General features: G+C 46.0%; 1 protein-coding gene across 3 annotated transcripts in view; it reads left to right on the forward strand.

Moving 5' to 3' along the window:
• The window catches only part of Dcdc2c (doublecortin domain containing 2C), a 79,732-nt gene extending 64,838 nt beyond the window's left edge, over window positions 1–14,894 (forward strand). Inside the window, exons 13-16 of one of the 3 annotated variants that reach the window (XM_087906730.1) lie at window positions 1,435–1,552; window positions 4,011–4,156; window positions 10,084–10,131; window positions 13,695–14,894. In XM_087906730.1, coding sequence (XP_087762856.1) covers window positions 1,435–1,552; window positions 4,011–4,156; window positions 10,084–10,131; window positions 13,695–14,554 — 1,172 coding nt within the window. In that variant the 3' untranslated portion in view covers window positions 14,555–14,894. The remainder of the gene's footprint in view (window positions 1–1,434; window positions 1,553–4,010; window positions 4,157–10,083; window positions 10,132–13,694) is intronic. The other 2 variants (XM_087906728.1, XM_087906729.1) reach the window with 2 other exon arrangements.
• The last annotated feature ends 544 nt before the right edge of the window (window positions 14,895–15,438 follow it).

The following is a 15,438-nucleotide window of genomic DNA, read 5'->3' on the forward strand; positions in this document are numbered from 1 at the left end:
CGAGAACGCGTGTAAGAGCCCATGGCAAACAGCCAGTGTGCAACAGGCTAAGCTTGGTTCTTGAAGAATGACTTAGAATATGCGGAGAGCACACCGTAGGGAAAAGATCTAACTTTCCTTTTCCCTCTCTACCATAAAACCACCACAGTAGCATCACTAAATTATACACTCCTTTCCTAATTTTTCATAATTTCATTGCTTAACGTTTCTTTGCACTTGTAGTTTATTTGTTGGTGTTTTGAGATAGGGTCTAACATAACTTACCGTGGTCCTGAGCTCCTAATCCTGTTGCCTCCAACTTCCAAGCGCTGGGATCACCATGCGGCTTAGCGTTGTTGGAAGCCAGTTTCCTAGAAGCGTCCACCGTCCGACTTCCTGGTGCCCCCAACAGCTAGTAAGGGTAGGAAAATTACATACGGCAGAATTAAATGGTATTGTGCTTGGGGTAATGTTTGGGAGACTGTATGAACCCTTTAGAGGCTTTTGATAGCTTGCAGATAAGGAAACTGAGGCAGAGAGTGAGACACTCAGCTCAAGGCCCTTTCCTGCATCACTGCACTGGAAGGTGGCACTCACTTGCAGAAATGCCAAATTCCTGCCGAGTCTCAGCAGCCCGGTGTGGATGTGGTGGCTCTAAGCTCTCTATCCACAGCATCTATGCTTTCTGAGTGCAAGCAATTTCCCCACAACAAGCACCTGCTGGTCCCTCTTTTTAAAAATGCAGGGCACAGCAATGAATCTCCCAGGAGGCAACAGCACTCTGTGTGACTGCCTAGCCGAGGGCCACTGGACACCCTGTAGCACCATCCCCCTGGTTTGTCTCCCCCTCTCTCTCCATTTAATTAGTAGATGGCCGCTGGTGTGAGGATGGAGGGAAGACACAGGACTGTCACTGAGGGAAGGAGGTGGAGGTTCTGTGGAGCGTAGGTGGGGTGAGCCGCACTTACAGGCTGTTAACAGCTGCTGCCTGATGCACGGCGTTGGCTTGACATCCCTTAACCTCTGTGTGGTCAGAGTTAGACTGCACCAACACTGGGGGGAGCCTTGAAGGAAGGAGGTGGTAAGGAGCAGCAACAAGCTCACCTGTAGAGGTGGGAGCCCTTGCATCTTGTGGGGTACAAGAGGCAACAAGGTGGCATCTGGGCCAGGAGAGAGAGGGAAAAGGAGAGAGGGGAGAGGTGAGGTGTGTGGGGAGGAGGGAACGGAGGGAGGCGGGGTGAGGTGGGGGACACAGGCCTCCTGGAGCATCGCGCTTACAGTGTGTGTGCTATTTTGGCTTTTAATGCTAACATTTCATTTTAATTGTTGACATTCCGTTGGTTGTGTGTAGAATTTGCAGTGGGTCCCGAGTCGTCTTTGGCTTTCTACTCTGCCTGGGAATGCCAGAGACAAATGCAGATGAGATCACCAGAGAACCTTTTTTCTGTTTTTAAGAAAAGAGGTTCACACAGTGGACCCCCCAGATACTGAGACACGAAGGTGGTCTTTGCACCCGGTTGGAAGAGAAGTGCAACCTCTTGGTCTCCAGAAACGAGCCCACTTGTCCCTTTGAGTAAGTCCTTGACGGAGGCACCCTGTTGGTTTGCAACTAGGTCTGATCTGTTTTCTCTTTCTTTTCCATGATCCGAGTTTCAGGTGAGAAACACTTCCAGGTGCCTCTACATCAAAAGTAAAGGTGCTTGAGCAAAGTCTTCCCGTAGCCTTCCTTCCACACCTGTACCACCCTTTTCCGATTATCATAGCACCCCTGATGTCCTTTATATGTTTATTGATACTTAAATTAGCAAAGCTTGCATTAAGTCATCGGTTATAATAATTTGAAAATCGGTACGGATTCTAAGATGCCTTTGTGGCAGCCTTACTGAAGGCTATTCTCATTCTACTGAGGAGAGAAGACTTTTTTTCTCTCTCGCGGATTTCATGGTCAGGGCATTCCAGTGCTGGCATGCTGGTGGGCTTCTGTCCCTCAGGACTGCCTCTTTGAATACCAGCTTTTGTGGGTAGTTCCATACTGCCCTCCAGAGTAGCTGTTGGCCAGGTGCTATGAGCTCTTATGCTTGTTTGCAAGCGCCCAGCTGCCTGAGGGCACCACAGATATCCCCGAAGTTCGATTTCACTCTCCAAGCGACAGAGTGGTTATTCACCTGGGTACATTAGACAGGTCTGTTGCAGGTCATCAACTACACTGAGGCCACCAGAAATTGTGGCCTAGAAGTAAGATTTATTTGGGTGTAGGGAATCAACTCTTTAACACTTGACCTAAAGAATGCCTCTTTCCTCAGGAAGGCTGTAGCCGTTAGTGGTCCATCCATCCTCTTAGATGTGGTCCTGGGGAAGATGTGTGTCTCCCTGTTCTAACTTGTTTTCAAAGCACCATGGCACCATTCATTTTGTGAGATCTGCAAGTTCTATTTTTTTTTCCAGGAGAATGAGGCAGTTTCAAGACCCAAAGTCTAATTCAAGGCAGTAATAAGTTTTCCTTAGCTCCCTGGGCATAATTTTTGGCTGTATTTATTGTGATTATTTCTGTTTGATTTTGGTAATGAGGTAGTAGAAGGATAGACAGGCAGCGGAAACAAATGAGACAGATAAAAGGCCATGTGTTTTCCCGTTGAGACCTTCAGTTGGCTTGGCATTTCTTCTAAGGGCACTTGGGTCTAGGACCAGGACACTGCATGGCCTGGTGCTTGCTGGACAGACCCCTTCCTCTGCAGGGCAGATACAAACACATTTTCTCACTGTTTAGCTCTTTTCTGCACTGAAAATTGAGACTCTCCAGGCAGAGCCTCTTCAGGCCACGTCTCCATCATCCTGGGCTTCATTAGAGACCTTGTTTTGGGTTCCTGTGATTGAGTCAATCTGATAACTAAGACATGGTTAATAAATGAATTTGTAAACAATCATAGATCAGTTTTGCTTTTTGATGACTTGTTAGGATTGGTTACAGGTGGGGTCCAGGAGTCTAGGTGGCCTTGCAAAGCAGGGTAGGGCATGTTTCATGCCCAGCTTGCCTCTCTGCTGGGCAGTGCCAGTCCAGTGGGCTTTGTGGTCTTTCCTCTGAGGTGTTTGTTTTGACAGACCCCTTTGACTTGTAGTGACAGCTTGTTCCAAGTGAAATGAATCGAACGGTAATGACGGTCCAGTTTCTTTTACTGTCTTGGGGGAGAACCACGTCCACTCTCCTCTCTGAGTCAGGTGCTCACTTTCTGTCCCTCTGTTTTTATTTGTCATCAGAGGGACCCTAAGAGGAATGTTGGATTGCTGGGTTTCAAGGCCCCCAGCCCCTAATCTACCATAAGAGAATCTCTCTGAGCCATTTCTTTTCCTATCAGGTAGCCAGAGGGCAAAACAGCTGCTTTCAGGAGCTTCAAACAGGTGTTTACAGGGTAAAAATAAGCCCACATCCCGGCTTCCTCCAAAGTTCCATGGCTTAGCATTTTAGTTGCAGGGAGAGGTCATTTCTGAAGAGAAGCTGCCTGCGAGAGCGGCTGGGTTTGGTGGCTGCAAGGCAAGTGTCACCCAGGCTTGATAGGCCAGCTGGCACCAGTACCACCTGGGCTAGGGAGGTCATCCAGCACCAGCACCACTGAGGCTAGTGAGACCACCCAGGGCCAGCACCACCTTGGCTTATGAGGCTGGATTGGTTCAGTGAGATGGCGCTAAACATGGAAAAGGGGTTTCACTGAGAACACCCTCCGCAGTAGTCAAGGACACTAGGAATGGATACTTGTCCCGTTTTCTGGGGACGTTGTCCCTGGCTGATGTGCCTAAAGGTCCATCGGCTTGTATAAACGGCTTCTGTAGTTCCACAGGTGTTTGGTAGGCAGAAATTTATCCAGTTGGTCTTATTTTGACCCTATAAAACCTGAACACTTTTAGTGGAGGGATTCATGATGAAAATTCTCTCTCTCTCTCTCTCTCTCTCTCTCTTTTTTTTTTTTTTTTTTTTTTTTTTTTTTTTTTTTTTTTTAGCAAATCCCTTCAGTGATGTTCTATGATCTCTTACTTAGGTGTAAAATGATGTGTAGGACCGCATCATGGTGCCAAGGAGAGCAAGTCCTGAGCCTGCATCCCAAAGACCTGATAGTAGCCCTGGACCTGCTGTCGAGGGACAGTGTCAGCACAGGCCAGTTGCAGGGGCCCCCTGTCTTCATCGGTAAGATGAGGTCAAGAAATTAGATGTTCCTTGTGTTGAGCTCCGCAAGCTCCTTTCCTTCCCTAGGAGGAAGAAAAGGCAATCTCACGTCCCGGAAGTCTAATCCAGAGTGGTATTAGGTTTTCTGTAGCTCCCTGGGGATAATTTTTGGTTGCATTATATTAGTGTTGGCAGAAGTTGTTCTGTAAATTTGAGTTTGGGGGACCCATTGAGGCGGGTTACTTTTCTCAGAGCCACAGAAACCAGAGGAATCTGTGAAACTCGGGTCGCATGGTCAGCAACTCCAGCTGCCTTCTCTGCTCAGCCTTGGCATTGCTCTTGTGAAGAGGGTGAGCTGCATGGAACCATGCTGGGGTCTCCAGTCATGGCCAAGTACTCGGGATGTGTTCCGGATTGTGGTGTGGGGCTGACTTTGAACCCCTGAAGGTTTGAATTTGGGTCTAGAGACCGCCTATGGGAAGAACAAGAGACAAGTGACTTTAGAGAAAGGAGTTCCTCTCATTTACCTTCCTTGTAGATATTTTCTCTCCCACTGAGCGGTTTCTTTTCTGAGACTCCCAGCTCTGTCTTTGGTAGCAGACTAATTCATTTCCTGTATGGCATTTGATGTTTAGGTGGCTCCGTTCCGGTCTCCCTGAGTAATCTTCAATATGCATGTGTTTTGTAAATTGTTTCACAGTGTGGCTAACACAGGTGGGGTTTACATGGCAATCTCCTCCATGTGCTGGGGCTTATGGAGGGGCCCCTCACTGCCTTTCTGATGGTCATGGGCAGTGGAGTCAGACTTCCTCTGATTTGTAGCTAGTTTCCCTCAAATGGACCCAGGCAGGCTGTCACTGAATATGCTAAAATCTGTAAGAGGAGGTTAATACATAATGACTTAACATTACTAAGCTTGGGAATTGCCGGCTGGAGAGATGGCTTAAGAGGTTGAGAGCACTGGCTGTTCTTCCAGAGAACCAGGGTTCTAATCCTAGCACTCTTGTGGTGGCTTACAACCACCTAGAATTCCTATTTTGGGGGTCCAGTGCCATCTTCTGGCCTTTGTGGGCTCCAAACACACGTGGTACACAGACATATGCATGCAAGTAAAGCACCGATGTACATAAAAAATTAAATTAAGACAATGCTTGGGCATTGAAAGAGGAAGTGGAGAGTTAGTCTAAGCGCTCAGACCCCAGATGTTCCTGACTAGTTTAAACAAGCTGTGCAGCGGGAATCCCAGTGGACAGTTATTTAGGTACTGGCCTCCCTCCTTCATAACCAAGTACCAAAAGCAAGCCACTCCACCTCTCTGGCACCCCCTAAAAATGTGCAGATGTGAGGGCGGGGAGTCCTCCTCCACTCTTTTCTGTCTCCTTTTGGACCTCATGAATCTGTTGGCTTTAGTGAGACCCCTTATACTGGGGTGGCATTAATCGAGGCTCTTTTTAGTTTCAGATGACCCCGTACAGCTGCATTTGACTGGTCCTCTTGGAGGGTCGATGGTTACTGTGTGCCAATCAAACACTGAAGTTGAAACTCTGGCCAGTGCTGAATTGTGCAAGAGTGCACTCTGATCCCCCCATGCGTGTTCCTCGCTCGAGTTTCCTAGCAGCCAGTTTCACAGAAGCAACACTAAGAGCACACTAAGTTGTCGTTCATTTCAAATGCAGACTCTGTCGTGTTTTTATCACTTGAATGGAGGACGGACCAGTGACATTCAGGCTAGGAAGGGACACCAAGATCACAGAGCCAGGCTCTCCAACTCCTTTATATTTCTCTCCTAATGGGAAGTCCTTTCTTAGGCCGTCCCTGAGACAGTCTCTCTGCTGACAGAGAGCTTTGCACGCTCCATGGTTCTTACAACAACATACTAAAGTCCCTCAAGGCCACACACAGCGAGGCTGATCCCTGGTCTGAATTTCACATTCAAACCTTTTAGTTCCATTCAGCTCACATTTCTCTCATGCCCTGGTTTTCAGTCGCTGTCCTCAGCTGTGCCTGCAGCTTTGGTGTCTGCATTATCTGCATGATGCTGCGTCCGTGACCATGCATCTGTGTGCAGAGATCAGCGTGGAGGTATCTAAGCCTTTCTCCCAGAGTCGCCCGGAGTAAGTGGTGTGCGCCTCCCTATGCCGAGTTTCTCAGAGGGGAGCAAAGATGGCTGGAATGTTTGATGAGTTCATATGGCTTTTGTAACAAGTGAGAGCAAACTTAATAACCATCTTGTAATTGTACAGGTCAGATGTTTGACATGGTCTCATGGGCATGGACAGCCCGTGTTCCTGTCCTCGGGCTCCAGGGAAAATCTGTTTTCATGCCGTTTCCAGCTCCCAAGAGTGTCCACTCCCCCCCCCCCTTTTCAAATCTGGTTGCCTTTCTCCAGCCCTTGCTTTGTGTTCACATTTTCTCTGATTCTTTTCTTCTGCTGCCTTCTACTCCAAGGGCCTTCGTGGTTGTGCCTAGCCCACCTGGATATCCTGGGGAGCATCTAGGTCTGTCGCTGCCTCAATCCCCTAGGCAGCCCTAATGTGCCTTTACCACATGAGCAAATATACCCATAGGTTCTTGGACTAGGGTGTGAATGGCTTTCAGGTCCCAGGATTTTCAGTGCCATGCCCAACATGTCCTGTGTACACGAAGCAGAGTTCTTGTGAGTGTGCCCTTGTGCTTACTGGTGCTCACGCGTGTGGAGAGTACAGATCAGTGCCGTGCCCTCCCCAGTCATTCTCCATATTATTTACATATTTACTTATATTTATCATGTGTCAGTGTGTGTATGTGCCACAGGATATGTACGGAGCTCAGAGGACAGCTTGCGAGGGTCAGTTCTTATCCCCCACCAAGTAGGTCCTGGGGATTGAACTCAGGTCTTCAGATTTGGTGGTAAGCACCTTAAAACTGTCAAGTCATCTTGTCAGACATCCCCTTTAGTTTTTTACGATAAAGTCTCTTCCTGAGTTTGGAGCTCTTTGATTTTGCCTGACAGATTGCCAGAGTTCCAGGCACCTTCCTGTTTCTGACCTCTCAAGGTTAACGGATGGGTGCTGTTAGGTTGGCACTGAGGATCTAAACTTGTGAACTTGTGCTTGTGAGGCTGAAGCCTTTCTAGACTGTCTGCTTCCCCTTGGCAATCAGTCTCTTTGCAAAATGTGCACAGAAGGTTTGTTTCAGCCCCCCCCCCCTTTAACTGTGCCCAGCATTGGTGCCTGCTACTCGGGTGCCATGTCGAGAATGTGGAGATCAGCCAGAAAATCATTTGCTCAAACTTCTTGTACTAAGTTCAAGAAACTGAGGCTGACATACCTCTTAACTCCATTTATTTATTTTTTTTTCTGATAAAGTTCATAAATTAATGCTAAGTCTGTAAGGTTCCAGGCTCGGTTATGTGTTGAGAGTCTATTAACCGAGGGCGTAATTGGCGGAGATAAAGGGCGGTGGAGATGCTAACAGCGGTAAATGATGTGGGCAGAGTGGGAGGCTGTAAAATGTGCAACAGGCCCCCAGTGAGGAAGGGGCTGGGAGGAGGTGAGGGGTGTGCTGTGTCAAGGTTATAGTCACTTTCTGAGGGCGACAACCATCTTGGCAGTTGTTGGGTTTGCGTCAGTGTAGAGAGGTGGGTGACTTTCCCAAAGTCACATGAACCAAAGATGTTTTCTTCCCATGGGTCCGTGAGTTTCTCTCGCAGGACAGAGGAAGCACTTCTCTGTGTGTTGTTGGTAGACTGTGGAGGCCAGCCACTCCAAGTGTGTGGCATCGTTTGGGTGCATTCATTGTCCTGAGAAATGCAAACCCTGACTTTGTTTGCTCTGAACATTTCCCAGTGGACAATCGGACCCCACATCTCTCTCTCTCTCAATTATAAAGTCTATTATTCTATTGCCGAAAGGATTTAAGGTAGCTGACAACAAAGAGAGAGATAAAAGAAAACTGAAACCCTAAAACGGAAGAATAAAAAATGGAGCACAAAACTCCACATGAGAGTCAGGAGGGACCTTGTACTGGGAGAGCGTCTCTGCAGGCCCAGAGGCCTTTGCTAAGAGGTTGACATGTTTGTGTTTTCCAGGTCTTTCTCTGCTTCTCACTTCTCTTTAAGCTTGATAGTTTCTGAACACAGGTTGACTGCCCTTATCCCAAATTCCAAAATCCAAAGTGCTTCAAAAATCTGTAAGTACTGGACTCCTGTCTGAGGTCACCTCTGACCTCCTGTAATGACAGTCAGGATTGAGGTATAAAATGACCCTCAATAAATGGATCTTGTATCTAGACAATATATGGTGCTTGCCAGAGAGCCCCAAGGTGACCTTGTCACCACAGAGCCACCGCGGATGGGGAATACTTTCTTGAAACTGACAATAGATTTACTGAGTCCAAAGTATTTTCTGATTTAACTGTAGTTCCTATAGGACTTGGGAAATGCCTTTGCTGAAGTATGTAAGCGCCGTTCTAGCCACAGAACATCAGTTACCTAGTTAACAGCCCAGGCAGTCAGAAGCTAAGTGCTCTCTAACTCTGGGCTTCTAGCTTTCCACACATGATTCACATCTTAGATCAAAGAGTGGATTTCTTTTCACAGATCACAGGCTAACGTGAGTGATTAGCTTCAGCAGGTTCGGCGTCCTGGCAGCCGCAATGCTAAATGCAGGCAAGGGCAAGGTTTGTTGTGTTTAAAACCGGTTCTCTAGTATCCCAGGCTGCCCGCAAACTTGTCACGCGATTGAAGATGGCTTTGAACTCTGACCCTCTGGCTTCCATCTCTCCTGTGCTGGGATCGTAGGCATGTGCCGTCACGCTAAGCTTGTGTGAAGCTGGGGAAGGAACCCAGTCCTTTGCGCATGGTGAGCATGCGCTCTACCGACTGAGCTGCCCCTCAGCCCCATGGGGCTTACTGCTAGGAAGGCAGGCCTTCTCTGGGGGCGGACGTTGTGCTGGATGCCTTGTCAGGTGACTTTTGAAACCTCATAGCTGTAACGAAAACCAGCCTCGTCTTCAGACTCTTGGTTCCCGAATTTGCTTCTCTGCTTCAGTTTCAGACTCCTTAGCGGCTGCTCTTGGCAGTGCGATCTGGGCAGCTGTTCCCTTCACGGCCTCTCGCATCCCTTCCTTCAGCGGCCGTAAACGCCGAAGTTGCCCAGGCCCGCTTTGTTTTTCATCCCAGGTGCCGGATGTCAGGTCTCAGAACAGCACTGGCCTAATTCTGCTGACCCTTGTCCCTGAATTCAGCAGAACCAAAATGCTTACTAACAACGTCTCCCTGTTAGCAGTGCTGAAACATGAGGGCACTTGAATACAGCGAATATCTTCAGCTGATGGGGTGGACAGAGCCTTTTGTAAACTTCACAACGTACTTGGAATCAAAGCAGACTCATTGGCTGGAATGTTGCTTGTGGCAGGTCTGCAGAGATGTCCTTCTGCATTTACGTCATCCCCGTGTGCATGAGTGTGTTTCCCTAGGGACCTGGTGTCCGGTATTTGGCTTGTTTTAGTATTCTTCATTTTAGAGCAAATACTCATTTATTGTTACCTGTGATCCAGGATGTCCAGAGCAGTTTCACATGTTCTCAGAGTCCTGCTGGTGTAAAGTACAACACAGGAATTCCTACCCCCAGTCATTTGGGGAGCCGACCGTGAAGCTGGAGGAAGAGCAAGGCAAATAATCTCAAGCCACATATGCTTGTCTCTTTGGGAACACAACCATGCAGATGAACATCCAAACAGTTGCCCTGTAATCCCAAAGAGTGATTAATATCATCATCCATTTCTACATTACAAAAGCATGGTTGTATTTTCAGTAGGATCTATTTTTTTTTTTATTGGCCTGAAATTCTCTCCAGGCTATCCAGAAGGTTGCATTCCACCGGCTCTCTTAGCCACAGTGTCCCACTGAAGCTCGCGGTGAATCCTCTGCTCGGCCCACTAACCTCTCTGCTCCTTTTTCATTTCAGCATTTCTCAAGAACTTCCGCAAGAATAAAGAAGTGGTTCCGACTCCTGGTAAGAGAATGCACTGTAGGTGATCGATCATTTGCGCTGCTGTTGCACACGACATAGGTGTGGGGCGGGGGAAATATCTGGGGACCTTCTGAGTGTCCATATTGGGTCCTTCGGAGAGTCTGCCCCAGTAGGAATGATTACAGTGAGGTTGCTTTATTCCTTGCCATATCTGGATTTCCCTCATGACTGCCTCCCATGAGGAAGGTTTTTTTCCAGCTTCAGATGCACTGGGCTCCCCTTGCTGTACGTGCAGCTTGCCAAGCCGTTCTCTGGACGGCGGTCATTAAGTCATTTGACAAGTACCATTGACCAGTCAGTTCAGTTCAGTTCAGTTTAGGTTAACATGCTTTGCTCATTTATTTTGAAATTTCACTGCATTTACCCTGACAATATTTTAAAGAAAGTACTAGAGAAAAATCTACCGAGGGTGGAAGTGAGCTTAGGATCTAGGTGGGAAACCTCAGGTGAGTCCGTGCCCCTGGTGCGCTGTAGGTCACGGCCTTGGCCACAGATTGAAACTGCTTAGACTATAGGCTGAGTCATGAAAGGAAATGGCATAGAACACATAGGCAGTGCCTGGAGCAGCTCACGGATGGTTGAGTTGGAAAGTCAAGGCGAGTGCCAGGACCTTGAAAGTGCTCTTCACTATATCTTCACACAGCACGGATATTGTGCCAAGCTAGTATTTTGCATCTCTATTTTGCTATATTAATTGCTTTATCCATATAAACACATTTTAATATCTTCATTGTGTTTTGATTTTGCTCATTCTAATGTCTTGTGTCTTTGGGAAGGGTCTATGTAAATGGGATGAGGGAACTTCTGATTCAGTCATGATTTATTCCTTTATATTTTCATTTACTGAATAGTCTGAATTTCTTCCATATGCCAGTTGGGTGTTTAAGGAAAAGCATGCGTAAGATACTGCTCCTGCCTCAGTTGCTTACTGCCTGGGGTCTGCCACAACCTTTATGTGGAGTCCCAGCTGCATTCACTCTTCTACCCTAGGTCTGACTTCTACCTGGCTGATAGTTTTAGATGGCATAAGAGAGTCTTTATTAAAAAAAAAGACAGTCTTTGTTTTCTTCCAAACTTCTGATTCATGAACTTAATTTTTATTATTTAAGCTTTTATAACAATGTATGTATGTATGCACTATGTATATATTTTCACTATCTAAGCTTTATAACAATGTATGTATGTATGCACATATTATGTGTTTTCACTGTTTAAGCTTTTGTAATCATGGACACTGTATCATGTAAGCATTTGTTTATTTTTATGGTTAAGCTTTTATAATAATTGGTCTTGTGTGATGTAAGCATTGATATTCTTCTACTCAGCAAACTTAGCCATTTGTCACCATATGTCTACAGTCCTGTAGATGTGTGTTTTCCTCTCTGTTTTCCAAGAGAGAATTAACTGAGACGAAGAAAAGGAAGTGGGCCTTGTCTAAGGCTATTTTGAATGCAGGATTCCCATGCCATCATTGCCCTTTAACACAAAGCCCGTTACAAGGTGCCCATTGTGGACTGAGATGTGTGTTGACTGTCACATGTGAACACGACACAGTCCAGGGTTCTGAGCAAGCTCATGTGGGTCAGAGTGGAACTCGGGTGTAGAAGGTTGCCTGTACTAAGTGAGAATGTAGAGAAATCGGGGGGATGCCTGGAAACAGAGCACAGTCAGAAGACTGCACGGCCAGGGCCTGGAAGGAGGCATCAGGATGCAAGACTTCCATAAAGGATGACTGTGAGCAGCCAGCCAGGAGTTGCCAGGCAGACACTGTGGAGAAGGGGCTGTGGGCAGAGGAATGGGGGGATTAAGGTTCATTGCAAAGCTACAGCAGATTTTGAGAGGTGTGTGACTCATGGATAAATGGAGTCAAAGGATGGTGTGTGGGGAAGGAAAGGAACATAAAGGTGATAAAGCAGGGCTTGGCTCTTGGGTCATTTGTGCCAGTGATGGAGGAAGGCTGAACTGCACTAAGGAATAGTAACCCCTACTCCCAATGTCCCAATGATTCTATATGCCAGAGCTTGCTTGCTTGCTTGCTTGCTTCCTTCCTTTCTTCCTTCCTTACTCCCTCCCTCCCTCCCTCCCTCCCTCCCTCCCTCCCTCCCTCCCTTCCTCCCTTCCTTCCTTATTTCCTTTCCTTGCTTGCTTTTTGGTTTTTCAAGATAGGGTTTCTCTATAGCTTTGGATCCTGTCCTGGAACTAGCTCTTGTAGACCCGGCTGGCCTCAAACTCACAGAGATCCACCAGCCTCTGCCTTCTGAATGCTGGGGTTAAAGGCCTGTGCTACCACCGCCCAGCAACAGATCTTCCTTTAATGACCACAGAAAGCCCATTGTGGGTGGCAGCTCTACTAAGCTTCTCTCCTTCCCTGGTACATGACCCAGGTATCCTTGGTGTTATGATGTCATCCACCAGCACCTGGGCCTCCAAATATGATGTCAAATAGAGACCAATAGAAGTTGAGTTCAAAAGGGATGAGTCATGGCTTGCATTCCTTTGGTTGGAACTACTCATCTGGCCCACTAAGATGTCGGTGGCTGGGAATGCAGACCTAGTGGCCCTCTGACCATGCCTGCCAGGCCCTCATTTGCTATAAAGTCTTTTGTCTGATAGATAATGCTAAACCAGGGAGAGAGTTGACTAAAATTTTGTGTTGCTCAAAAGTAAAGGGAATACAGGAAGGCAACAGAGTATTAGAGTGTAACTCTTGTATTCTCTCAGCTGGAGATAGCTGGGCCAAGACAATGAAGCCACACAGGAGCTAGCAGGTTTCTGGAAATAGACTAGATGGTTCAAACTTGGCATGATGGAAATGAGGGGGCAGGAATGAAACTAGAGTTGAGGTTTCTGATTTGGGATTTGTAAGTTGCTTCTGAAGGTAAGGGGAACACTGTATCTTGATGGGAAGGTGGTTAGGTGAACATGGTGAATCTTCTGCATGTCAGTTGGGCTACCCAGCATCCCCCACATTCTATCAGGCTTGTCTTGGTCTTGATTTCCTCAGCTCCATTGTACTTTTTCCCTGTAGAAATGTGGTTGACTTATCTCAGTTGAGTGTGGTTTGTCAGGAAGAGCTGTTGTGCATAGGCTCCTTCCCTGTGCTGTACAGACTGTCTTGTTTGTGCCAAACACAGGCTCCAGATTCTCCTATGCTCTCATTTCTTTCCCTTTCATTTAATAAAAGTGCCTTCCCTGTCTCAATAACACACAGAAAAAGCAAGTCTTTCCATAGCTGTTCAGTTTTTAATGATCAACAGATTATATCTGTGTCATTTATATCTGGTGACATGTCCTTTGTTCCCTCTTCTCAGGCATCTCTTCTCTCCTTTCTATACTTGTTTGAGATTGTGTTTTTACATGAGAACAAATGTTGACTCAATCAAAAGGACATTTAAGGTTTAATGCCCTGTGTGAAAATGATTTTCACTCTCATTACTAAATCCTTGATATTATGATAGGAACAATTGTCTGTGATTTGTTTCAGTTGGTTCAAATGACTTCTATGTTTATTGGTAATTTTGTCTTATTTTTTTACTGAAAAAAAGAAAAAGAACAACATGACATTCTAGAAGAAAAACACATACCTGCACTGCCAGAAACCCAAGTAGAAGCAGAAGTTCAAAGAGAGCCACCAACGAGACATGAATCACAAGAAGAGTCATCATTGGCACAAAACCAAAGACCTGAGCAACAAAATTCCTCTATACAATCATCCTCGGGACCACCATCCCCAGAACAACAACTTGAACAACAAGAGATATCTAGACAGTTATTTTTGAGACCTCCATCCCCAGAGCAACAATTTGAACAAGAGGTATCTAGACAGTCATCCTTTGGACCATCATCCTCAGAGCAAAAACTTGAAAGACGAGAAGTATCTGGACAGTCATCCTTGGGACCACCATCCCCAGAACAACAACTTGAACAACAAGAGATATCTAGACAGTTATTTTTGAGACCTCCATCCCCAGAGCAACAACTTGAACAACAAGAGGTATCTAGACAGTCATCCTTGGGACCATCATCCTCAGAGCAAAAACTTGAAAGACGAGAAATATCTGGACAGTTATCCTTGAGACCACCATCCCCAGAACAACAATTTGAACAACAAGAGGTATCTGGACAGTTATCCTTGGGACCACCATCCCCAGAACAACAATTTGAACAACAAGAGGTATCTGGACAATTATCCTTGGGACCACTATCCCCAGAGCAACAATTTGAACAAGAGGTATCTGGACAGTCATTTTTGGGACTATCACCCCTAGAGCAAAAACTTGAACAACAAGAAGTATCTAGACAGTCATCCTTGGGACCACCATCCCCAGAACAACAACTTCAACAACAAGAGTCTTCTAAAGAGTCACCTTTGAGACAACTTTTAGAGCAACGACCTGCCCAATGAGAATCTCCTAAATAGACATCTTTGGGACCACCATTCCAAGATTGTCCATCCAAACAATGGGAATCCTGTTGACAGTCATCCTTGAGATAGCAATCTCAGAAACAGATGACTCTGGGGCAACGCACAAGACAAATACCATGATAACAAAATATCAGCCACGTCGTGAAGAGCGACTGTCAGAAACTGGACAGGACCACAGGGAAATGAAAATAAAATTAAACAGTTTATTTTCATATTATGCTGAGGTATGCCAGTAGGGTATTACAGTTACGAACATCGTATTTTGAAGGCCAGACTTAAAGTTTAAAAGATGAATAAGAATAAATTAATCTGGAATCCCTTTCTCTGTTTTCTGATTAGAAAGGTAGAAGAGGACACTTATCTAGACTTAGTGTGTCTAGATGCCTGGAGCAGACCATTCCTTTCTAGCAATATCAGCCCACACTACATATCTCAGAAGTACTCACCAGCTTGAGACTGGACCACAGAATACATAGCTTTCCAGAATTAATTCTTCCTACTTAAAGCATCTCCAAATACTTAAACATACGCATTTATACATACAAATACATCATATGTACATGTATGTCCTATAAATATCAGGAGTAGATGGTTGAATTGTAGTAGTTTTAAGAACCTAAAGCATCTTCAAATACTTACACATATGCATTTATACATACAAGTACAAAACATTACACATGCATATATGTCCTATATGCGTTAGGAGTATTTGGTTGAATGTGTTGGTTAGAAGAATGGACTCTCAAGTCAGACTGTTCTTGTTTGGCTTCTGCGCTCATTACATGTTTGAACTTCATCCAAAATGGGGGCTAATGATATACCTGACTTGTAGATTGCTGGGATAATAGACTTACCAGAAAGCA

Source organism: Myodes glareolus, chromosome 6, assembly GCF_982192425.1.
Source record: "Myodes glareolus chromosome 6, mMyoGla1.1, whole genome shotgun sequence".
Taxonomy (NCBI): domain Eukaryota; kingdom Metazoa; phylum Chordata; class Mammalia; order Rodentia; family Cricetidae; genus Myodes; species Myodes glareolus.